Source organism: Chaetodon auriga, chromosome 1 (genome assembly GCF_051107435.1).
Source record: "Chaetodon auriga isolate fChaAug3 chromosome 1, fChaAug3.hap1, whole genome shotgun sequence".
Taxonomy (NCBI): domain Eukaryota; kingdom Metazoa; phylum Chordata; class Actinopteri; order Chaetodontiformes; family Chaetodontidae; genus Chaetodon; species Chaetodon auriga.
The window spans coordinates 19,857,211-19,882,172 of NC_135074.1; the positions used below are offsets into that span (position 1 = coordinate 19,857,211).

Here is a 24,962-nt window from a genome sequence, read left to right on the forward strand (position 1 = left end):
TCCTTGTGGCATCTCAATGACAGCTTCGTGCAGTAGAAGCTGGTAAGATCCCAAAAGGCACGGTTAGTCTGGCACCAGCTACCACATGCTGCTGGTAACCTTATTATGTCTGTACACATCACTCTGGCGGCTGTCACTGCCGTGCTGTTATTAGCTCTCGTAGCTGAGCTCACTGTTGATCCCAGCCGCCATATTACTTCTCCTCTGCCTGTGTCCTTTATAGAAATTAAGGGTGACATTTGATGTGAAGGAAGCTGAGGCTGAACACCTACTGTACACCCCTGTTCTTATCTTACAGGGTAAGAAAGTTTATCAAACAGTTGGTCATGTCACGTTTTAAGACAGCAGTCATTTATTTTCATTTTATTTATATTCAGATTTTGTACTTTTACTGCACTACATTTATCTGATGGCTGTTGCTTTACATATGAAGAATTTAGACTCTCCTTAGACTTAAGAGTTAATGCATCAATAATCAATAACTACATATTGTGTTGTTATTGTTATAATAGGCTCAAGAAAGTGTTTCAATGCTGCTTTTTAAAAATGAAAACAGTTATTATGGAGGTATTTGGTATTTCAAATCAGGAAAACGTTATAGTTTCTCCATCAGACTGACATAAAATGAATGGACTTTTTCATGTTTGTGGTGAGACAATATTGAAGTATGAAATACGAGTGTGTGTTTGTGTGTTTAAATGTTGATCAATTTTGGATTCTGCCAAATAGTGTAATATATTCGTCTTGATTACCTTATTTAAATGTTGCTTAAATGCAACAGGAAATGATCAAGTACAACACTTATACTTCTACATGTGTAACCTGAATACTGATAACACTTGTGCATGTATTCAGGTAAGACTTCTAATGCTTGATTTCCGTGTATTCAGGAGCGCGCTCACACTGTGCTGCTGCTGCTGCTGCTGCTGTTGGTGTTGTTGTTAGTGTGACAGAGCATTTGAACGCTTCCTCCATCACGCCATCCTTTTAAACTTTCATCACACTACAGCTTTGAGAGACGTCAGAAGTCTTGTATGAGAACGAAAATCAAATCTCACGATTAACTACGAGACTTGGAAGCTCCAAAATTTTGGCCGGTGTTAAGAGCGACATCCGATGGAGGGAGCGACAGTCGGAGATGCACGGGTCAAGGTAAAAAAAAAAAAGAAAAGAAAAAAGAAAGAAAGGAGAGAAAAGAAAAGAAAAAAAGAAAAGAAAGACTGTCGCGCCTCGGACAGACAGCACACCTGACACGAGTGACAGGCGGGCAGAAGTTGAGTTGCTCGGCAGACAGCCTCGTTTCCCCTGGACCGAGATGAGCACTCTGACATCCTCGCACACGCTCATGTTTACCTGACGGGATGCTTTGCATGAGCTGCGCACATAACGAGCGGGATTCATTCGTACACAGGCGCAGTTTGAGGACGCTCTGTGCACCAAACTGTCCGCGTGCTGACTTTGTGTTTGCTTTGTGTCCTCTTGTTGTGTTGTGGATTGCACCACGATGCCATGATAGGGGCGTCATCTCATGCGCACTTTCTAAAAAATAATGCCGCGCTCAGTGATGCGCCGGAGGTGAGGCTGCTAATGCAGAGGCAGGCTGAGGATGCGGGGGCAGGTCCTCTGCAGTCTGACTGACACGCTTGTTGTTGTTAAACGAAGACGCGTTGAGAAAGTGCTGTCAGATCTGACACGTTCAGGAACAGATGGGAACAGGAAGCCAAACGTGCAACATGCCATAAGGAAAATCACTGGAAGTCCCAAATTCCCACAGCTTTAGACAGTGAGTAGGACAACGCACAACTTGAGTGGCTAAAGGTACTTAATGGTAGCTTTCCCATGACTTCAGTGTAATATTCAAACTGGGATTTTTTTTTACAGCGATATTTCTATACTAAATACCAAACCAGGCTGTTTGGGCGTACTATGAAGCTAAATCCTCCTTTTAACTTCACTACAAGAGGGGAAAAGGTATAAATGTACAGTCTTAATTCATTTAACTTTTCAGGGGCCGATTCCTTATTGAAATCAAGTGTCTTTGGATAGCCACAATTTGTCATTTTATGCTATATGCACTGAGTTGACTTTACTTAAATATTCCCTTAAATCTTGGTTGCACCAGGGCCCTAACAAGTATTTTAGATATATTTCTGCACATTCTCCAAAGGCCAGTACACCCACTAATGAAATGTTTGAGTAGCTACAAAAAAAAAAAGCCTGTAAATGTTCATGTATTTGTAAATTATACCTGCGTCTACATGCAGCTTCAAAGTCTTTTGAATGGCTCTAGAATAGTTCCTAAATGAGATTTAATTTAATGTTTTTTGCCTTCAAGTGTCATTTAAAGAGATTTCATTTAAAACCCATCAGAATCAGTTCAGATCAACTATATCTGAAGAATATAACATCCTCTATAGGTTGTTTAAAACCCAGTATTGTTTTGCTGAATTTTGCACATTGCCAACCCGCTAACAAATGGCAATAAAATGTAAGATCATTGGAGCTGTTGCTGCACAGTTTGCCGATTTATTATTTAACCTTGAAATAAAAGCTAGATCCTACAGTTCAGATTTTACTGCTGTAAAAGCGGTAACCTCCAGGCTGAAAATGAAGCCGACATGGAAGTGCCTAAAAAAAGTGCAGTTCCTTCAGTGGCCACTTCAGGCTGGCTCCAAAAGCAAGTCCATCCCCATAGACCCCCATATTAAAGTGTCCAACTTTAGAGCAGAAATTAACATGTTTGCGTACAAAAAAATGTTGTTTGAAATTTTATATAACTTTCTCATTTAAATTACATGAAGGATTAACGTTAGACATAATTATGGGCATGGCCGCTTAGAATGACAGGTAGATGCTAGGTTTCTGCAACCAGGCCTCATTCGGCTCTACCCACACTCCACCTCTTTGCGCATGCTTGGATTAGCCGGGAGTTTGGTGGAGTCAGGCACTGCCAAGATGCCAACGATCAGGCCCACTGTCACTGAGCTCCGCAATGGCTCTTCAGAAACCTGTGCTTGACATTACAGAGACCCTGACCGTTGTGTTATACAGTCTATGTGCAATACTTAATTTAAGGCGGCATTATTCAATATAATCAGTCTACTTTTTGTGGAAATATTAAATGATTTTACATTTGAGTTAGCCACAAGATCTTTACAAAGTGATGATGTGTCAAAGTTGAACTGAGCTGGTTTCTGCACCCTAGTGGCCATAGATATATAAATGGAGCTTAATAATGAGGGTTGTTTTGAAGGAAGTGTTAAGATGACTAAATGAGTAAGAGTGAGGTGTCACAGCAAACAGAAAGTCAAACTGCTGTGGATCATCTTTGACCATCTGAAGCTGACTGCTCCCACAGTGAGGGGTCTGAGGGGTCTCAGTTCATTTAGATTGTTTCGGTATGCGTTGACTCACAGCTGCCATTTTTTAAGGATCTATTTGTATTTTTTAAACAGAGGCAAGTCAAGATGTTTCTCTCCCATTGATGGATTTCTCTGCAGAACAGAGTAAGTTGAGGACAGAAATAGCAAAGAATGGCATAATAACTTACGAGCGATGGAAGATAATCCTGCTTTCTGTGTGATCTCATCACTTCAGTGTTAATAGATGTTACATAGGGGGGTGCTTTCAAGGGAGAGATCACTGCGCAGGTTTCTATTATGGTGACATCTCTTGAGATGACATGCTTATCGAGTGCCAGCTTCTCTTAACAGGGCAGGGAAGCTGGCGGGAGGTTTCAGTTTGAAAGATAAACGCTGCGAAGGTGCAGTGAAAGCAAGTGCACAGTTTGAAAATGCTACAGAGCCGAGTGAACGAGAGGCAGGGCGTACTACGACTGACTAATTGTGTTTCAAATTGGGTCTTTGAGCGCACAATGGGGAATGGGATTGCTCTGAGCTCCCCACTGAAGCACCCAAGGATGAGGAAGTTGTCAGATTTGTAGGTCAGGCTGCAGGGGTTGTTGTTAGGCAGAATTGTTCACAGCTCCAGATGTGACAGCGGTTTGATGCTGGACTATATTTGATGGAGACTGTTTGTTTTAAGTTTTGATGGCTTTCAACAGCACCCTGCTCCCCAGTTCCCCTTTTCAACTTTCACATTGTCACGCAGCTGTTTCTCTCACAGACATATTGAGTGTAATCCCGTCTGTGTCTGAATTTTCTTCTTCTTCGTCTACAGTTAACTCCTCTTCTTTCCTCTGTTCGTTTTCTCTGACGTGCTGAGTTTAAATCTTAATTGATTTCACAGTGTTAAAGGGAATTGCAGGAGTGTATCCTAGTCCCATCTGGAGCTTATCAGAGCCTGACCCGGTTTCGGTGTGCTACGTTAGCGTGTAGCTCCACTGGGACCTGTCCCCCTCCTCGTGCTGACAAAGGGAAGAAGGCCACAACCGGCCCATCCTAGCCCAGCCCGGCAGAGCTCGACACTACCTGACAACATCACCTAATCCTGCCTCACGCTGCCTGCTCCAAAGAACCAAAAGTTGCTTACACTACAATTTCTTCCTTCTTCCTCATTGTAGGTCACTTGGTCTTCCTTCCTCCATTTTGGAAAGAGCTTCCGGGGATATTTTGCCCTACAAAAAAATAATTATCTTATCTCCCTAATTCCCAATTATTATGCACAGGCTTATTTAAGAAAAGGATTAGATTTTCTCTCTTTTTGGTGGCTGCATCAGCAAGCAGGGGATGAATTTGAATGTGACACTCCTCTCCTCCGCTTGCAGTGAGGGGGGTCCTACACATGGATGAACTGGGGGAGGAGAGAGCACAGTGAGGCTGTCATGTAAGCCGTCTCCTCTGGGGCCACCTCTCGGTGCGCGCTGCTTCCTGCCTCAGGTAGAAGCCTCAGTGTTGCTGCGGCTGAGGCGTCAGGCTGCTCGCTCTCCTCTCCTCTCCCTCCCGCTGAGAAGGCAACAGCTCCACTCTCAAAGCACCGAAATGGAGAAGGTAACATGTTTGCTTCGGCGTTGCCTCCTGTCTTGATTTGAGCAAATTCTTCTTTTCTGACACAGCTAGAAATACAGCAGGAGGTTGTTTCTTTTTGTGCAGCAGTTTCTGAGTTTGCACTGTTGATCCTGTGATTGAATCCCTTTAGGGCATGAGGGGCCTTTCTGTGTACACTTGGCATGCTTCCTGTGTTTGTGTTGCTCTCTTCTCACCCTAAAAGACATGTTAGGTATAAGAAATACCCATTTGGACAAAGAATAGGGTTTTAAAAAGCGCTGTTCATAATTGGTAGGAAGTCAGGAGTCGTTTGCAGAGGATGAATTCCGCTGGGAAGTATTACTCAGGTTAAAGTAGTTGTTCTGTGCGTCATCTTACTCTGTTTCTGACAGCTTTCATGCCCTTTAATTTGCTCATATCTGCAACAAAATCAGATGTAAACACAAGGGACTAAGACGAGTTTCATCATATATTTTGATAACATAATTATCCAAATCTTCACTTTAACAGATTTTGTGACCCTGTTTTTACATGCATCATAACGTTTACATGCTGATAATGAAAACAGAGTTTAAGTGATCTTGCACAGGTTTAGTTTCACCCATGTTCTTTGCAAAGTCTCTGAGGCGTTTGCAGGCATGAGAACAAATAACAACTCTTGCAAGTGTGATTTTAGCCCAAAGCAAAGCAGCAACACAAATGTTTCTGACATATGCCACCTCAACTTTTTATCACACAGGCCTGCGTGTGTGAGTGTGTAACAGAGTGTGTGTTCACTGGAAACACAAGGAGGGATTGACTTTGTGTCTCTTTCAGAGCTGCTCAGAGTGCTCAGAGCCGACACTTGCACACAGCCTGTGTACACTCTGCAACAAGTGGTTGTGTTACCAGTGCACAGATGTGCATCAGCATCAGAGAGCCCCCACCACTTCCCCATACACAGATTTGCACCCACAGCAGAGGCCCAGTGCCACGCAGCGTCCTGACCTGCACCAGAGAGGCTCCAGCTCCCTGCCTCCGACTGGACAAGGCAAGATATTTACATGTTTCAAGAGTTTGTTGCCTCCATTTTCCAGGCCAGCATGACAGATTATTAGTGGGGCTACACAGTCTGCCTCTCTATCTGTCACCTGCAAGCCTGTTTTGGTTTCTTTATTTTCCCTCTAGTGCTCTGTTTGTTTGTTAATCATGTCTCAGTGGGAACCATTGCAATGAATAATGCATGGCAGTGGCGATGGTTGATAATAGGTCCTGGAGATCCTTGTGTTTTATTACACCTCTCTTTAACATGTGGCCCAGATTCTAAAGTGCTCGTATGATTTCATTTTTGCTAATATTAGTGTGTTGCTATTTAAAGCCCCTCAAGTACGCCTGGAAGCTTTGTTCCCACCTGCTTTGCATTGCACGAGTTTTCAAATAAAAGCCACTGCTGTTTATCAAAAATGAGTGCGTCCTAAACAGCTTTATTGTGATGTGGGAGTGTTACTGTTTGGTTTGTGTACTTGTGAGAAAAGCTGTATGACTACGCTAACAGGCAGGATGTGGTCAGTCAGATCAGGTTGATGCACAGCTCTCTACCACAGAGATCTGTGATGATGTGCAGGCAGGAGGGGGGTTGGCTGAGGTGAGCCGGCCAGCAGAGAGCAGCAGGGCTGCGTTCATTAGTCTCATTGAGCTATTGTTAGACAGACGTTCTGTGGGCCAGCAGTTTCTACAGTGACCTATTTGGAAATGTGTGAGAGATATTGTTGAGGGCTTGTATTAGTGTGTGTGGCTTTTGGTGCATCAAAGGCTGATCGAACAGCACTGAAATATAGTTCACTTACATCTTTGTCACTCAAAGCACAGTCTCTTGCAACCTCAACTTCTCAGCCATTTCCTAGAGTTGTTTTCTGCTTTTGGTTTCAAAGTGCAGAGACAGGACAGTCTGAATATTTCAAACAAAGGTAACTCATGACAGTCTACTTTTACTCACCCACTGCTCCACTTTGTATGATGAATTTGCATGATGTAAAACTTTCACAGGCCACTTATATCATGAAAAACTACATGAATGTGAGCACATAATATAAGTGTATTGACAGATTAGACGTTTGCCTGTCATTGTGGACAGTTGAATTTCACAATTTATATGAATTTCCCACAACGAACACCCCCTACCCTTGCAATCACTCAGTAATGTTAAAATTGCTCCACTTTTTTGCACTACTCCATTATTTATGTCATTCTACGCTAATATCATTACATCTGTGCCACTTAGCTTGTGGTGTATATATATATATATATGTATATATATATATATAGAGAGAGAGGTATTTCTTTTGTCTTTTTTATTGTGCAATAACCCAAACACACTGTATTTTTGGCAATATTTTTTAGACTTTTTACATATAATGTACATAGCCTTCTATAGTTGGTTTTATTTTGTATCTTTTTATTGTCTATTTGTTCTACCTGTTCTATTTTCTACCTCTCCTTTTTATTCTGCTGTTGTAACAAGAGAATATCCGCAGCATTAGATCAATAAAGTCTTATCTTTACAGAGGAATAGAAAACATATGCATTAATATCAAAGTGTACACAGTGAAAGGCAAGGCACTTAGTAATATGAAGTGGACCTGCGAATTGAAAAGCGTTTGAGTTGTAATGAGAGGTCAGGCAGAAGCAGCATGTTCAGGCCCGACATGTCAGAAATCCTATCCAGGTGTGTGTCAATGGCCAAAACATTTTCATTATTTATTCCTGTACTTGTGTGGTGGAAGATTTGTCAAAAACTGACACAAAAACAACAACAAAAAAAAAAGGTGGCTCACCCGACAGAGTGCGCCCCATGCACTAAGGCTCTGTCACGACCGCAGCAGTCCGGGCTTGATTCCAGCCTTTGGCCCTTTGCTGCATGTCATCCCTTCGCTGTCCCCTCTCTCCACTCTGTTCTGTGCCAAAAATAAATTTCTTGTCAGAACACCGTAGTGTAGCGTAGAGGGCGGGGCAGCCTCCCTCCACCTCAGGAGTATCTGGCAGCGTGCCAGGAGGGTAGTAAAAGCAGCGACTTTGTGGCCTCCCACAGGTAACTGCATCCTTCAGGAATAATTCCAAGCAGTCACATAAGAGGGTTTGGATTGACTGTAACCGTTAAGGCCATAGAGACAGCACACATAGAGGAGGAGTGAACTCTGGCTTTCATGGCAGGAGAGTAGTGATGAAACAGTGACTTTGTTTCAGTTTAGGCAAACCACACCCAAAACACAGGGTAGGAGTTAAAAGGAATAGTTTGACATTCTGGAAAATATGTTTATTCCCTTTCTAACTGAGTGTTAGATAAGAAAAACGACACCACTGTCACACCTGTACGGTAAACTTGAAATTAAGTACCAGCAGCCAGTTAGCATAGCTTAGCTCAGCTGTGTATAAAGACTTGGGGTGAACCTAACCTGGCTCTGTTCAACGGTGACAAAATCTGACTACCAGCACCTCTAAAGCTCACTTATTAGTGTTATATCATTTGTTTAAAATCAATAAATACAATAAAAGAAAGACTTTTGTTCCGGGTGGTTGTACAGGTCTGTTTCTTTAGCAAAACACAGTCTAGCAAAAAGCAGAACACATACAAGCAAAAGTCTTTTTTACTTTCAAACCAGCAGTCAGCAGAAGAAAGGACCATTCAGTTCCTCTTTGCTCTTAAAGTTAGATCCATTTCATTTCAGAGAACCAGCGCTTTAACAAGTTGTAATAGTGATAAATGCGAATGACTCATCAGCAGGACCCATGGGCCAGTGTGAGGTGCTGCATGCCTTCAAGCGACTGAACGAGAACTGAAACATAAACTGACATCCAGTCGTCCAATTTATCAAATTCTAACTTCAATTAAATGTAGTTTTGTTCCTCTAATGAACTTAAAATAACTGCTTGTCGGATTATTCGATTTTTTTAAGTTAGTTAGTCAGTGATGGTGTTTGCTCCCCCCACATACTTTTATCACACTGATGCTCCTCCACCAGCTGTGGGTGTGAACTGCTCATCGACTGTTGCTAATGCTCCGTGCTCTCTCCCCTCCCTCCACCACCTCCCCTCCACCGTCTGTCTTTTAGGTCCGGGGTCGTATCCTTGTTCCCTCCTCATGTGCCACTCTCACAGACAGGAGCCCTTGGAGCTGTTTTGTGAGTCATGTGACCTTCTGTGCTGTAGCAGCTGTCACCTGTCCTCCCACAAAAACCACAGGTCAGTCCTCAGATACACGGCACAAGGACACTGCAGAGAAGAGCTAAGCGCAGGTTAAAAACTTCCTCTGAGCAACATCTCGTTTTAACTGCCTTGTCACTTTTATCATCCGTATCTGCATACACTATCCTTGGCCCGCCTAATACCTATTAAGTATTCATACGCTTTTGTTTTCTGTGATATTTCGGCACAGTAGCTGCCTCTAAGGTCACCTGCATAATGTCTTGTCCTCAGGGGAGACAAATTTAATTCTGGTGTTTTTCTTGCCTGCAGAATAAATTAGTGAACTTTCTGTCTGGTGGATGTCGTGATCTCTCATGTGTTCAGGGTGGTGCAGATCGGGAAGGCCCTGCAGGATCAGCAGTGGCTGTTTCAGAGCCTGATGGTGCAGGTGGAGGAGAAGAGGTCTGCAGTAGAGAACAATGCTAAACAGATAGAGGACAGGTTGGTTTAGGCTCACACAGACTCACAGTCCTGAGTCTGAGGAACGTCTGCCACAAATGGTCAATAATTTAACAGTGTGAAATATAGCAAGCGAATGCATAAATTAGTGTCTGAAATGCTGCTTTCTTCTTCTGCATTTGGGACTGAGGCATTTATTTTTTCGCCTTTCTGTCTTTGTAGGCTTCATGGAGTAAAGATTGCACACAGGAAGGCAGAGAACCAGATTAAAATGGCAAAGATGATTATGATGAACGAGCTTAACAAACGAGCCAACCTATTAATAGAGCAACTGGAGGTAATTACTTTCTCTCTTTTCTCTCCTTCTTATCGTTCAGCCAGCCGTGAATCTACATGTGAGGAATCAGTAACTGCCGTGATGTAATCAGTCCTGAAAGCAAGCAAATGAGAACCCATAATAATCTGTCAAAGCTGCTTAAGCCAACTCCTCAGGAGCTACATCTGTCCAAAAAAAAAAACAGGAGCCATTGATTTCACCCACAGTCCAGCCGTGACTCTGTGTACCAGTGATTACATGTAACTGGATGCATTTTTGTGGGTTTTCTTTGTAGAAAATCTCAGAGGACTTCCAGCAGCGTCTGGAGGACCAGCTGCAGGGGGTGATAGAGATATGTGGCCAGCTGGACCATGTTCAGAAGTTCATCACCTGGGCCACGACCCACCACTGCAGAGGCCCGGTGCTCTTCAGCCGCGCTCTGGTACGCTGACAGGACGGTCAACGGACGTCCACCAACTTATCGTAACATACAAAGTCCAATGAGGGGGAAATAATTAATGTCTGTGAGGAAGTGGAACTATGAGTTTGATTCCAAGGCGAAACCCATTGATTATACATGTCAAGTTTTGAGCTGAGTGCGTGGGGTTTGAAAGGTGCAGCCATCTTTAAAAAAAAAAAAAAAAAAAAAAAAAAAATTGTATGATGGGACATGATTTGGAGCTTGACTCCATACAAGACACAGAAAGTCAGGATAGCTGAGCCTCAATTTCCACAATTATTTTGTAAATCTCCACTGAATCTGTGACTTAATGGATGTGCAATACTAAATCACTTTGCATACTCTTTGAATCTGAAGTTATATTCATGGGTGATGCCAAAAATTTATGCATCCAGAATACAGTTTTATTTATAGGACATAACACGCTTTGGTGCTCTGAAGCACAGTGTGGGATGTTTGTGTCATTGGTGTTTGATTTCCAGCAGCTTGAGTTTCAAAGGAAATCCTCAATTATTGTCCCATCAGCATTATCTGCAGGTGTCCTTTGCACACACCTCTACCTTTTGTAATCCTACTATGGAAATCAGTGATGACAGCAGAGCGTTTGCCAAATTGCATTCTGGTTTTAATATGCAGAATATAAACTCTTCTTTCAGATTTCGCTCCAGATGCAGCAACTGCTTGAGCCATCACTCCGCTCAGACTCCTGGAGTCCTGTCAAGATCAAATTCAACTGGGATGCCAGTTACTGGACGAAGCAGATTTCCTCTTTAGGTAAAATGAATGTTACTGAAGCAAGATGGTTACATCTTGACAGTATTGCGAGTTAAATTCTCATTATTCAAAATGAGATTGAAGCTGGAAATAAGGCCTCTATTAAAATAGTGCATTAGAATAAAAATTATATTTTTTGATGCAGGATTCAGTGAATTTGCTAAATGGATATTCAGCAGAATTTCTATCTAATATACTACTATCAACAATTTTTATTGTGCAAAAGGACCTTATCATTCAAAAAACCTTCTACTACATAGTTAAAACAAATAATTGTGTGTTTTAATGTACGTAGAGCTTATAATAGTATTATTTTGCATGACGTGTGACATTTTGAACAGAGCTCTTAATGTGACTCTGTTGCTCTGCAGGTCAGCTCACTGTTGAAGGGGGAAACTGCACTTATCCTCAGGGCTTGGCCTGCTCCAGTATTCTGAGGCCTCAGCCAATCACCTGCCTGGCTCTGCCGCCTGTCTGTCACAGAGGACGAGAGCCGAGCTGTGGGTACAAGGCCTGCTGCGAGCCCCAGATGTGCTGCCTGCACGGCATTCCCTCTCAACCAGATCTGTCCAGTCTAGACAAAAGCCAGCTGGAAGCCTCTCTTTGTAACTCCAGCTGCGTTCAGCCTGCCCTTATCTCTGCCTCTTTGCACCAGAACCAGCAGCTCCAGAGGTGCTGGGACCCAGACACTTCATCGCAGTGTCCTCCCCCTTCATCACCTGTACCAATGATGGGACCCCTCCAGCTCAACTGCAGCCGAGGATCAACATCCCAGCCACAAGCTACTGCCTCTCAGACCCAGTCTCAACCAAAGACTTATCTCTATAACCAACACCAGAGAGAGGTTCTTCCAGACAGCCAGGCACAGCCAAGTGCAGACCGGAGCAGGCCAGGCCAGGGTCAGGGGAAGCTGTCGGCCAGCACAGCTCTGCTGCAGGACCTCAGCCACACAGCTGTGGACAGAGACGTGCTGACTGAAGAGATCTGGGTGGGGAGATGCAGGGTGGAGGATGCTCGGGGACAAACATCGGCGGCTGACAGCAGAGAGCTGCTGGATGAGGAGCTGCAGCAGGACAGGAGGGAGCAGAGTCCCGTCCAGCAGCAGCAGCAGCAGCTTCATGTTCCTCCTGCAGCAGAGCTGAGAAAGGAGCTGCAGAGGAACAGACCTGCACTGATGCTCAGAGACCACAGAGACGGCAGGGTGAGAACTAGGATCCCTCTGATTTGATTGTTAAAAGATTTTGGCAAAGATATTTACTGAAACACAAACTTTGCTTGGAATTAAGCCATTAAAATCAATAACTAAATCTATAAATATGATAAAGTTAACTTCAAAGTTCATTATTGACCTTGGAAACAGCAGCTGGCAGTTAATCTCACCTCCAGGTCCATTCAGTTGCTGTTCTGGAGCTTTCAGTTGTAATACACGATACATTAGGTTCACTTAACCACAAAGGAACTTCTGCATGCTACGTGCACAAATGACTGCGAAAATAAGCATTAGCAATTAAACAATTAGCTGTTATAACTAGGGAGGTTAATTCAAATTTCATATTTTTTTAGCCGAATTTTTAGCCTATTTATGATAAACTGCATGAGCAAATGTAGTTACATTTTCACACATTGGACATTGAAGGGTGTATTACATATTACAAACAAAGACATAACTGACTCATGAAAAGTAAAGGATAACTTTGCATGAAAATGCAACCTGTACAACATTGTTATTAACAGCTGTCAATAACACTGTTCTGATTGGAATCAGTTTCATGAAGCCATAGTGGTATTAGAGCAATGTAGTTGTGAACATCGGTTGAACACTTGTTTACAGCTATAGGTTTTTTCGTTTCACACGTGGTTCTGTAAAGTTTCTGAGCCATCAAACAAATTTCAGCAACCCATGACATGATAAACCACATAATGCTGCTTACACACAACTCTCTAAAACCACAGTGTATCGGTCAGAGTCAGCCCTATTTCCTATAAAATACAGGCGCTCAAACACAAACAGCAAAAGGCAAAGGCAACAAAGCCCAACTCAGAAGTGTTAGCATGTAGCTACATTTAAGTCACATCAAAGCCAGGAGGGAAATGGTTCCTGCTTATTTTATATTTCTGAAATGTTGAAGTTTAAGAGAGTGTTGAATTCGAGGCTGTACTCAGTTTTAATTAATATCTGTAGACGACTGAAACTAAAGGAGCAGTTTATTTTAATGCCAGAATGATCACTCCCCACAGCTGACAGCTAGGCCGAAAACAGATGGTGCAACAGAAATGTGCTTCTGCTTTTATGAAGAAAGGATGATGGGAAAACAAAGAGCTGCTCTGACAATGAAAGCTGAGCTCGTTCGTAGCAATGCGTCCCAAAACCAGGAGAGCACTGTTCGTCATAATCGCACTTGATGCCAGAGGTTTGAGCAGCCACATAATCACCACTCAGGGTGCACACTTACAGTATAAACACAAAGATGTATTATATTTGCATTTTCAAGTCAAAGCATCTGAAAATGACATAAAACCACTTGGGTGAAGTCATTTATGTACTTAACCTGTCATTAATGAGTCACTAAGGGAATAGAGGGAGCTGCCAGTTTGATATCAGTTCTGGTTTGCACGCTGAGATAAATTCCCACACACCCCCCCAATCGTTCCACAGAGAAGGATTATACTCTATTTTCCTCCACAGTCTGAATCCTGCATACCTCTCCCGAGGGCCACGGATCAGGTAAGTGTTTTAATCGCATGATACTTAGGAGCACATGCTCGGTGCCAGCCTGGCCTGAATATGCATGATGGTGCAGTGGGAAAAGAGGGATGTGTTAAAATACAAAAAAAGAAAACTGGTGTTAAATGATTTGTCAGCCCTCCTGCTTACATTAGCTGACGACACAGCTGAGAAGTCTAAAGGAGCTTTTTGGGACACTTGCATTAGTTAAATTGCAACATGAGAGAGAGAGAGTGTTAGAAAGTGATTTGCTGTTCTGGTTTAATCAAAGCCCCTCACTGCAGCCCTGATCGTGAATTTACATATGATAATTGGTGTTGTAACCAAACCTTTCATTGCCTGTATGATAACAGTAATATATGCAGCTGTGTGGGCCATTCTCCATGTTTATAAGGACTTGTTTTGAATCAGTCCCAGAATAGGCTCTGAGAAATGTTTTTGTTCATGTGTGTGTGACACTCAAGGTTGATGCCCCTGCACACATCCCACTCCTTTTCTGTTGTTAATTGCATGAACAGGGGCACCTATGCATGTGATGCAGCTTGAAACTGCTCATTTTTGTGTGTTTGTGTTTCTGACAGAGATCCACGTCCCTGGAGGTGTCGATGACAGCCCACGAGTGTGTATCTGACGTGCAGAGCAGCAGGCTCAGCCCGAGTTTAGTGTGCACGAGGAGGAAGAGACGCTCCCAGAGCATCCCGGCAGAACTGGTGGCCCCATCGAGCAGCCCTTACTCTGAAAGGCCCACAGGATGCGCTCACGGCCTGGAAGCGGGAGCTGCAAATAAGGTAACCCTGCATCAGAATGTAATCACACCAGGGGAGGAAGTGAAGCTTGGCTTTCAGATAGAATACAGATTCACCGCAGCTGTGCGCCCTTTCCACTTCTGGTAATGCAAATAACAGAACAAATGTATCCTGTCATACACAGCAGGGCTCCAACCGACTGTTATTTTTACTGTTACTATTACATTATTCTATTAATTGTTTGGACTAAAAAATGTCCATCAGAGCCAGCAGTCACGGCTTCATGTTGTTTGTTTTGTCCAACCAGCAGTCCAAAACCCAGAGAGATTCATTTTACTATCACGAGACAAAGAAAAGCAGGAAATCCTCCTCCACAACTGAGGAGCTGGAACAGGCTGAGGCTTTTACTTGAAAATTCAGCAATTGATTAATTATCAGACCAGATGAATTGCTTCAGCTTTTCTCTGGCCTCAGTTTTAAATTCACTAGAAATTATCAGCAGTTGTGAAAACAATCTCAACACAAGATCCGTTTAGTAGCCGTTCTGGAGCTTTGCGTCACATCACATCAGCTGCTGGTCAAGTTGCACTGTGGTTAATGTGGTTTTAACAAGGAAGAAGACCGCGTGGAATTTTTGAAAATGCTCTAAATCTATAAATTCATTGGTCCTTCATTGATCGTTTGCATCATGATTGAGTAACCAGTAACACAGTGTCTCTTTTGTCGAAGAAGTTTGCACCTTGGAAATGCACGTTCCACATAGTGTTTGCTTTGTTCTCAGTATGCCAGTGTGGATCCCAGACAGAGGAGAGCTTCAGACGGGGTTCTTTGCGTTGTCAAAGAAACTTCGACTGACACAGCGCCCCCCAGAGGACACCGGTCTCCTCTGCTGTCCTATAAGACTGAGCCAGGTGCCGGAAAGTACTACTTTATCTACAAATAAACAAAATAAAAAGTTTGTGAACACATGCTCACCATATTTCTCTTTTTTAGATCATTCTTTTTCTTACGTAAATGAAGGGATTGATTACGATGCCAAGGAGAAAAGCAGAGCGTCAAGAAACGGCCACAGCAGGTGTGTGACAGCTGGTCAATATCTGTCCATGCACAAACCATGAAAATAAGGTTTCTCATCGTTCGTTCTCTGCTTGCCTCTGTAGTAACACAGATGCTCAGATGGACTCGAGAAGGCCCAGGGTCCCAGTGGTTTGCTTAGAGCGTCTCAAAATACTTGTGTCTCAGCTCCCCCCACACGGACGACGGCAGAGTGACCCTTTACCTGCCAGCGGGGCGGAGAGGAGTGAAGCGTTCCTGCAGCAGAGAACCTGGCACGATGCACCGCCTGAAGTATGTCTCATTTCTTTGTTTTCAGAGTAAAGGTGGTGAACAACACCAGAGGAGTCAGATTACAGAACATTTTCAACCTTTGTCTATTTATGACAGCTATTTTTAAAGCATGTGGTGTTAGGATTATATCACCTTGTCTTGTATAAGTTTGTGTTTTGAACGTTTTTGGATAACAGCTGAAAAGTGTCTGGCAAATATCAACAACCGTCAAGTCGAGCTCTTGGTTGCTCATTTAAAATTTTATCAAACAGTTTTCCAAACCTCTCAGTATAAGCTGAATGCCTGGCAGGAGAGGAGATAAGAGGAGTCGAGTGCTAAAGCTCATGCTAAGTCTATAAATACACATCTTAAACTAACACAATAGAAATGGTTAATGCAGAGATATGTGACATCAGTGGAATTAAATCAGTATGACAAAAACATACCAGACATCAGCACATGATGTACAGAATCTAGAAGAACATTATTTTATTGTACTTGGCAAATGAAAATGTTCTGGGAAGAGTTAAGAGTTGTAACCGAGAAGATTATTTCAAAACCAATTTTGTTGAAGCCAGAAAATCATAATTACACTAAAAATAAATGAGCACTTGTCGACCTCAGCTTGCTTAATGCCAAAAAATGTATCACACTGCTATGGAAAAGGATTCACAGATCAAGCACTACTGCGTGGATACGACAGGCGTTATCGAGCCTTCCATGACAAAAGATCACTTATATATTGAAAGAGAAACAGCAGGTATTTGACAGAATATGGAGGCCCTTCATCGATTATATCAAGGACTTAGATTTAATAGATGATCAAGTGAATGACTAATTATCTCAATGCTTATATTTTGCACCCATAGTAATTAATGTACTACACTTTATTTAAACAGAAGAAGCATTTTTGTAGTTGTATTTTGTTTACTTGCGCTTTATTTTTATTCTAATGCAGCAATTATAAGTTATGTTATGTGAGAATGAATGTGAAAGGCTGTATTTCACTGTGTTAAACTTTAAATTGACTAAATATTGTGGGGAAAAAAGAAAAAGAAAAAAACAGTTCATTTTGTTCAGCAGAGCTCTTGTGTGGCTGCTAACTTCGGCTTAGGTAAGCTATCTAAATAGTGTTGTTTTGTTCTTGTAACATCCCTGTGTGGAGTCTAAGAAGGCACATTAGACTATGCACAATATAAAAATGTGTTAGGGTTTTATACTTTACACATGAACTGCTGTATGTCCTCTGTTTTATGTGCTGTTGGAATGATTGTTACTAATTATTATTTCAGTTGAGAAACATTAAAAATCACCAGAGATTCTCGTTGACATGCTGTTAAAATGATGTTTAATTCAGCAGTGTAAGACATCTTCTCCACTCTCCTCTTTGCTGTGTTGTATACATAGGGAATAGCTGGAGGCTCTGAGACCACGAGGACCACCCACTCACTCACAGCGCCGCCATATGCAGAGCGTCAGTATACGGCACGCTCCACCACCAGTGAGACTGACAGTCGAGGGAGAATCAGCTCTCATAAAGCATCCACGCTGCCGTCCACTGACCCTAAACACGTGCCGCAGAGTTACTCTGCACTGGATCTGGACTCTGACTCTGATCCCAGGTCAGTCTCAGAGGAAGACGTAGTTGTTTCTTGGGCTGATCCAGACCCACAGCTAGACTCAGATGCGTCATTACCAGACTCTGACCCAAATGCAGAGTTTTCATCTGAGGCTGAACTTGAATGTGTGGCTGAGGAGAAATTGGCGTCTGCAGGAGAGATGGGGCTCTGCGCTGAAACTGATGTTGCAGGAGATTCAGAGCCGAGTCTCGAGTATGAGGCAGACCCAGAATCAGATGCAGGGGCAGGATCAGAGGACGGCCATGGGCTGGATGCTGATGCGGAATCAGGCGATGCTGAAACAGGGTCAGACTTCCAGCCTAACTATGACCCCAGTTTCCAGGCTGAGACTGATTCTGACGCCGTATCTGATCAGCCTCCAGACTCTCAGGGCTCTGTGGAGTCAGAGCTCGACGTCGAATCAGAACCTGAACTGACAACCGATGACCCGCAACCGCTTCGCTCTGATCTGGAAGAGGAGTCCCACATTGGTCCCGGTCAGAGGCCGCTTCTGATTGCAAACCCCATCGCTCAGAGGGGCACAGAGGAAGCCCAGCCTGACCAGGACAACGCAGAGATGGAGAGTGAGGACTTCTGTGCTGTGTGTCTCATTGGAGGAGACCTGCTGTGCTGTGACCGCTGTCCCAAAGTCTTTCATCTGTCTTGCCATATCCCGCCTCTGCTAAGCTTCCCCTCGTAAGCTTCTTACCGTATACTGTAACCTGAAATGTATACAGTGCATTCAACATCTGCCACTCACCTCCTATCAAACTGCAGCTGTTGTTGTTAACCTGATACTGTTTCTTATGCTGTTCAGAGGCGACTGGGTGTGCAGCCTGTGTAGAGACACTGTGCAGCCAGAGGTTGAGTACGACTGTGAGAATGAGAGGACATCTGGAGAACACACATTGGCACACGGACTGCCTCCATGTGACCAGAGAGTAGGTCATTTTATCAGCTGCATTATTAATGACAGTGATAATGATGCATTTCTAACAACCGTCTTTCACGTTTTGGTCGACGTTTGTAGAAATGTGAGCGGCTGACTCTTCTGATCCTCAGTAACATCCTGAGCGCTCCCTTCCATGAGCCCGTCAGTCCGCTTGTGAGTGATAACCCTTTTTTCACAATCCAGTTATAGTAAAAGACAACTATTCTTCAGGGTTTGGGGCCTTAAAGCTACCCAGTTTTATTTGTAATAACAAATTCACATTTAATTTTTGCAAAGCTGAACTTTTCTGCATTCGCTGGTGCAGTGCAGCATTTCTTGGTGCATTACCACGAACAACCATCAGTGGAATAGCTTTAAACTATTGGCAGAAAAATGTGTGTAGCATCGCTGCGTGTGCATCCTCGTGAGCGTGCACTGGATACAAATAAAGGGTACCCGCTCATACAAACATTGGTTGAAAGCTCCACAGGGTGCCTTTAATATTTATACCTTAGGTGCTCCTCTTGAGTCCATTGCAGATAAAATTGCTGCTGTAGGTCAACTCAGACATTATCAAGACTCTACACTCTGAATGTGCATTGCTGTTGGTTAAGCAAGCACTCTACACATAGGTGCTGCCCTGTTCATCGGTGATACATAATGCCAACTATGGGACATTTATTTGATGCTTTTTGAATGCAGAAAGATTTATGAGGTTATTACATTGGAGTGAGTTGCAGTGAACTCAAGTGGCTGCGTGGGTTTGATCTAAAATAGTCTTAAATGTTTTTTCATGCAGGCTCGTCATTACTACCAGATCATCAAGAGGCCGATGGACCTGTCCGTGATCAGGGCCAAACTCAACAAGAGGAACACTCGACATTATAACTCAGCAGAACAGTTTGTCGCTGATGTCTATCTCATGTTCCACAACTGTGCAAAGTTCAATTATGTAAGTCAAAAAATGGTGTCCTGTTTGTGTGAATTCACTGTTCAATTTCTCTCATGATCACAGTGAATCCTAGTTTAAATACAGTCATAACCAGTCAGTGATTCGACTGTAACAGCTCTTTCTCCCTGTGACCACAGCCTGACTCTGAGGTCGCTCAAGCAGGCCGCAGCCTCGAGGCGTTCTTCATCTCCAAGCTTAAAGAAGTTTTCCCAGACAGCGTCTTTCCTGCGGCTGAGGTGGACTCTGACAGCGATGAGTACGATGAGGCCTACAGGACCGCTGAGGGTGGTTTCCCCTGGCCCGAGAGGAGGGAGCAGTGCCACAGGAAGAGGAAGAGGAGAAACTCTCTTAAGTCCAGGAGACATCACTTCTAACCAGATGTGAATGGATTGCAACCATGGACACAAATATGCTGCATTTGTGTGTAATTATGCTGTTTTTATTTAGCAGCCTGTGGGGCTGTAACTGTTTCCATTCTGTAATCTGAAAGTAGCCCTAATTTGTGGTTTGCAATAATATCACAGTGCTGCCATCCGATGGCTGCACAACATATTGACATAAAACTCCAAATATTTGAAAGGCAGGAGCGATTATTATCCCCGCAGGTTTCAACTGATCAGACGAGCAGAGAGTGTAAAAATGATTTGGTTTCATACGACATGCTACTCATATCGTATGAAACCAAATCTCTCTCAATCAAAGAGAATTTGCTGGGTTGCTTCTGCAGCCTTGAAACCAGAGCGAGGCGATGCTGTAATTGTTACTGTATCATATCGTATGCTGGCGGTTTGCCCCTGACGTTACTCACTGTATTTACATTCAGAGCTCCTAAAATCACATACCTGGTGTTACATGTTATATTGTTCCAAGAGGATGCTGTCGTTGGATGTTTATTAATCTCACTTTGGGTCTTTATTAAGTGCATTTTTTTAAGTGAACGTAGCTCTGATTATACACGGCACTTTGAAACTTTGATATTGGTAAATCCTGTGTTTACCGTATTCATACACATATTTATACATGTGTACCTGTACAGAACTTTATTTTACTATATTTCCCATTTTAATTACTAAATGATTGCAGGCAATTATCATAGGTTTGATTATTGATATAATTGTGTGTCTTGGTAGCTTCTTTTTTTTAAAAAAAAAGCAGCAGTGAATCTTACTGACTTTGTCTTTTTGAACCAGAGTGCAGTACAGGATGTGAGTGGTTGGGGCGCTATAACCAGTGTTAGAGCTCAATAGAGCATTATGTCTTTACATGCTTGTTAGAGGATTTAATATCTAGATCAAGCGATCAAAGATTTATTTGTATTTTACATTTAACCATAAACTGTTGTTGTTCCACCAGTGTTTCAGCAAAATATGAAAAATATCTCAGGCTTAATAAGAGTGTAAGGTATTGATACCATTCAGTATTGATGATTATGAAGACGTTCTTGCTATTTGTAGAGCCACACTGCTCAGAGGAAAAACGTTGTTTTATAATACCTGCTGTTGTCGAGCATTTCCTGTTTTTAAATATTCCTTACCTGCTTCCTGCAGCTTGAGATAGATTTGACTTGACATTTAGCATAATTACTGCACAAAATGATTGTCTGTGCACTCCTTGATTATTGTCAAGAGCAGTGAATATACAGTATATGTAATGTTACTTCCTTTGAAATCAATAGATGTAATGATATTTCCTAATGTACAAGGGAATATTAGTCAAGTATAGTAACTGTCACTGTTTTAGAACAGTCTGCTTCATTTCTTTCATTTTTTTACTGTAATGGTCGATGATAAATGCACATATATTGCTATCAATAAAATGCATTCCAGAGATAATTTATTTTCTTCTTATTTTCCATCTGCCATAATCATTATATGTTACAGGAGACAGACAAATAGAAATGGATCATTTACCAAACACCACTGTGTGCTGTGAAGGTTTATCTACTGCAGCCTGTTCCAGTTGGACTGGTTTTTCCAGCTTTTTCCCTAAATGCTACAAAAGCAAACACAGAAATCCTTTTAATAAAACTCAAACACATTTCTTAACATTTTATTTCACCTTTATTTACTTTGGGAGGTGGCAGGTCTCCAGTAGTTCAAATATTATGATAATATATGACATTTTTCTGCAAATCATTTCTTCAGAATGCATTTCAGCACCATAAGGTTCATTAAAATCTTTCAATCTGGATGCAATTTTCCATTATTTCAGAGGGTCCTGCCAGGTTTGGATGACCGTGAAGAAAACGTGATTTTTGGCTCCCTGTGAAAACATCTTCCACTCTAATTGCATTGTGTCATCTCTGATTAACCTCAATGATGACGGTGATGATGATGATGATGATTGAAATATCCCATGCCAAAACTCGTCTCTGAGGTACAGCGATAATAAATCCAATGTGTTTGTGTGGGTTGATATAACATGGTTTGGATCTCTGAGTGCTGAGTGAAGCAGCGGAGGCCATACTGGATCCTGTTATTTTAAGGAGCTGCAGAAGATGATTTGTGCAGATTTCATTGTAACCAGTGCAGCACAGGGCATGAATTTTGTGCATAAGCTCTGTTTAAATGCTGGTAAGTATTTAAAAATATAAAACTGAATAGTAACACAGTTAACAAAATATACAGTACTACCATCAACGTAACCTATTAAATGTACAAATAAGTCAGTACAAAGCTCTGCTACAGCTTTGTGATCAGTGAATACAGTTTGTGTGGGCCAGTGAGATGACTCGTTCACCACAAACAGAGGTATTGATGAATCTGCAAGCTAAATTCTGCTTGGACAAAGCCTTCAGCTGAGGTGGTGACACACTTTAACGTCAAGCTTTAAGGACAGAATTTTTAGTATAACTTTCAAAACTATTGTGACTCATACACTATTGGAGAGTTAAAGTCTGTCCTTCCCGAAACTGGTTCACAAGTGTTTATTTATTTATTTTTTGTTTTGGTTTGCAAGCATACATAGTTAACATTTGGGAATATATACGTCACTGAGGAATCTCATGCAGCTCCAACTGTCTGTGGAGCCTGATGTCATGACAGGAAGAGAGCAGGATGGGTTGGAGTGGGACTTAGTTGCCCTGATTTTTGCCTGCAAGGTATGCATTCCCATCAGACTGCAGCCATGACTGTAACCCAAACCTTAAATCAGTCTATCAAACTGCCATGATCGGCAGAGCTGATGGAGCAGTGACCAGACTGAGGGGGTTGCACATCCTGGGAGACTGCACTCAGGGCACAAATATAGGTATTAGGCCACTATTTGGCCTCTTTGTTTATTGCCTGCCCTGAATTTTCACCTAGGAAGCCTTTGTTTAAAGCTTAAAATTCAGACCACTGTAGATTCAATTAAACATCCAGTTAAGAAAGCAAGATGCTCTCAAAATGATGCAGATTGTGTGGAAATCGTGAGGGAACGAGAGATGCAGTTTGCAGGAGTCTGTTCAGCACAGACATGATGTCAACACGCTGCCCGGCTCTGAGGCTTTTTACCCAGGAGACACTGCTGCCTCCAGCAAGATATCATGGAGATTTTCAAAATGAAGTGAAAATGCTTCATTTCATGTAAAAACAACATTGTGATTGTGTCTCAAATTTAAGGGGCACAGTTCATAAATGGTTTGAATGGTATACAATGCTGGATTTCAGTATGTGAAAATATGTTTTAGATTTAGTCAGACAATCGATGGAGGGACCTACCTTTGTAGGTAAATTGATTTCTGGAGAAAGGAGTACTTTTCAGAGAAATCTCTCAGTTTTCAATCAGTTTAATGTTGTAATGTGCTCTAAAAACACTTTGTTTATTCAGGGACAACGAGTAAATCTTTACTGACACTACGCTGCTTATTTCTTTTCTAAATTCAGCTGTCTCTTTTTTTTAAAGAACACATACAGCAATAAGTCAAGGGTGTTACATGTAGACTGTTTTGGTCAGGGGGCATCTTGCTATGTTTTATACTTGAATAAGATTTTTGACCTTTCAGTCAGCACACTTGGAGTACAACATCACAGGATAATAATGAGACACTTCTGTGACCTTTGGTGAACAATGAAAAGGGCAGACAGAAAAGTACTGAGAGAAAAACGACAGCTGACCAGTGGAGCAGTCTGTGAAATCAAAGTTTGGAGTCTCTTTGTGCTGCGACGGGGGACGAGAAGGGAAGCAGAATGTCGTGCCTCACTGAGGTCAACTGACATGTTACATTTTATAGTCTGCTGGTTAGCTTCTGCTGCTGGAACATGTCTGCGGTAATACGAGTTTCTAGAGAACCCAACATCCTGATAATCCTCTCCAAAGTGATTTTTTAATTTTCTCCAGGGGAGCCTTTAAATTCAGCGCTCATGTCTTTGGAAAGTCATGCATGATCGACACTTAGACCCAGCGACGCTTTTATTTAGACAGGCTGATCCCGCAATATTATTTGTTTATTCATTGTGCTTTCTAATAGTAATAGTAATAATAATACAAATAATAATGAAAATACTTTTTTTGTATGCCACCTTTCATACAAGCATCGCAGTTCAAAGTGCTTCATAACAAAAAAAAAAAAAAAAAATTGAAGAATTATAGGATAAAAAATAAGGATGAAAATAGGAGCATCAAAGGCTTCAACATTATTCTTACTCCTTTATTACTGTGGCAGGCAGCAATTTGAGGCTTAACAGGCAAGAAATCCTTGGAATTATACAAAGAAAACCAGAGTGAATTTAGATTTCCCACCTTTAACACTGTTAAAACTCACTTATGCAGTGATGGTAGAGGATAAGAGGCGCTTTTCAATTGAATTTCCTCATGGAACACAATATACTGATACAGCACTATTTTTTATAACAGCATGATCACAGATGGTATTTTAGTGGATCCTGTTTTCGACATCACCAGTGGACACACTGGGCATTGTTACTTGGGAAAGAATAAGCAAAACTTTTATGAAGCCTCTGGACAACACTGAATTTCCTACGCTATATAACGCTACATAATAAAATGATATAATGATTGTGTGAATCGCCTGCAAGCACCTCCAACACTGACAACCTTGTGTTCAGGTGAGATTCCTAACAAATATCAAAGAGACAGACAGACAGACAGACAGACAGACAGACAGACAGACAGATAGATTACTCTCATGGATTTTTGGTTGTGTTTCTGTGAGTTTCACACTTATTATATATCACATTGAATTAAGCTGACCCAACAAAACCTCCTTTTCAGCCTGTTTCATATGGATTTGAAATCAATGACACATTTCAATGTGCACATTTTACCACCACTCGATGCTTATTTTACAGGCTGGATGGCTGTAATAGAATTACAGCTTGCAGAGGGGTATACAATATCAAACCTTTTCACTTCTGGCCAAAATTAATTAGCTCGTTTGCCCCCTAAAGCAATCATGCACCATAGTAATTACAGTAATCATTGTTCCATAGATTGACTACACTGGCACCATGCTGTGTTCATTGCCTCTCGGTAGGAAAGCTTTGTGCAGTTTTATTTACTGTGTTGAAGTCTCCACTTGTATTAATGTCCATCGGTTGACGTTTC

General features: G+C 42.1%; 1 protein-coding gene across 4 annotated transcripts; it reads left to right on the forward strand.

The window, feature by feature from the left end:
- The first annotated feature begins 1,046 nt into the window (after positions 1-1,046).
- On the forward strand, positions 1,047-21,247 carry trim66 (tripartite motif containing 66). Of its 4 annotated transcripts, none has more exons than XM_076728732.1 (19): positions 1,047-1,152; positions 4,727-4,949; positions 5,763-5,976; positions 9,035-9,164; positions 9,492-9,608; positions 9,789-9,903; positions 10,178-10,324; positions 10,999-11,116; positions 11,488-12,317; positions 13,803-13,841; positions 14,423-14,629; positions 15,369-15,498; positions 15,581-15,662; positions 15,748-15,934; positions 17,321-18,228; positions 18,350-18,473; positions 18,563-18,637; positions 19,263-19,415; positions 19,553-21,247. In XM_076728732.1, exons 2-19 carry the CDS (start codon positions 4,941-4,943, stop codon positions 19,787-19,789), a joined length of 3,822 nt encoding a protein of 1,273 aa, XP_076584847.1. In that variant the 5' UTR covers positions 1,047-1,152; positions 4,727-4,940; the 3' UTR covers positions 19,790-21,247. The 4 variants fall into 4 exon arrangements, with proteins under 4 accessions (XP_076584847.1, XP_076584863.1, XP_076584856.1 ...); XM_076728741.1 differs by having other exon boundaries at positions 1,112-1,783; XM_076728748.1 differs by lacking the exon at positions 13,803-13,841.
- Positions 21,248-24,962: the final 3,715 nt, after the last annotated feature.

What these genes read in the sequence shown, in the direction of transcription:
- trim66 (XM_076728732.1), top strand. An exon ending in TCAAGAAACGGCCACAGCAG is followed by an intron (nt 15,663 to 15,747) that starts GTGTGTGACAGC and finishes TTGCCTCTGTAG; the next exon opens with TAACACAGATGCTCAGATGG. An exon ending in CCTCTGCTAAGCTTCCCCTC is followed by an intron (nt 18,229 to 18,349) that starts GTAAGCTTCTTA and finishes TATGCTGTTCAG; the next exon opens with AGGCGACTGGGTGTGCAGCC.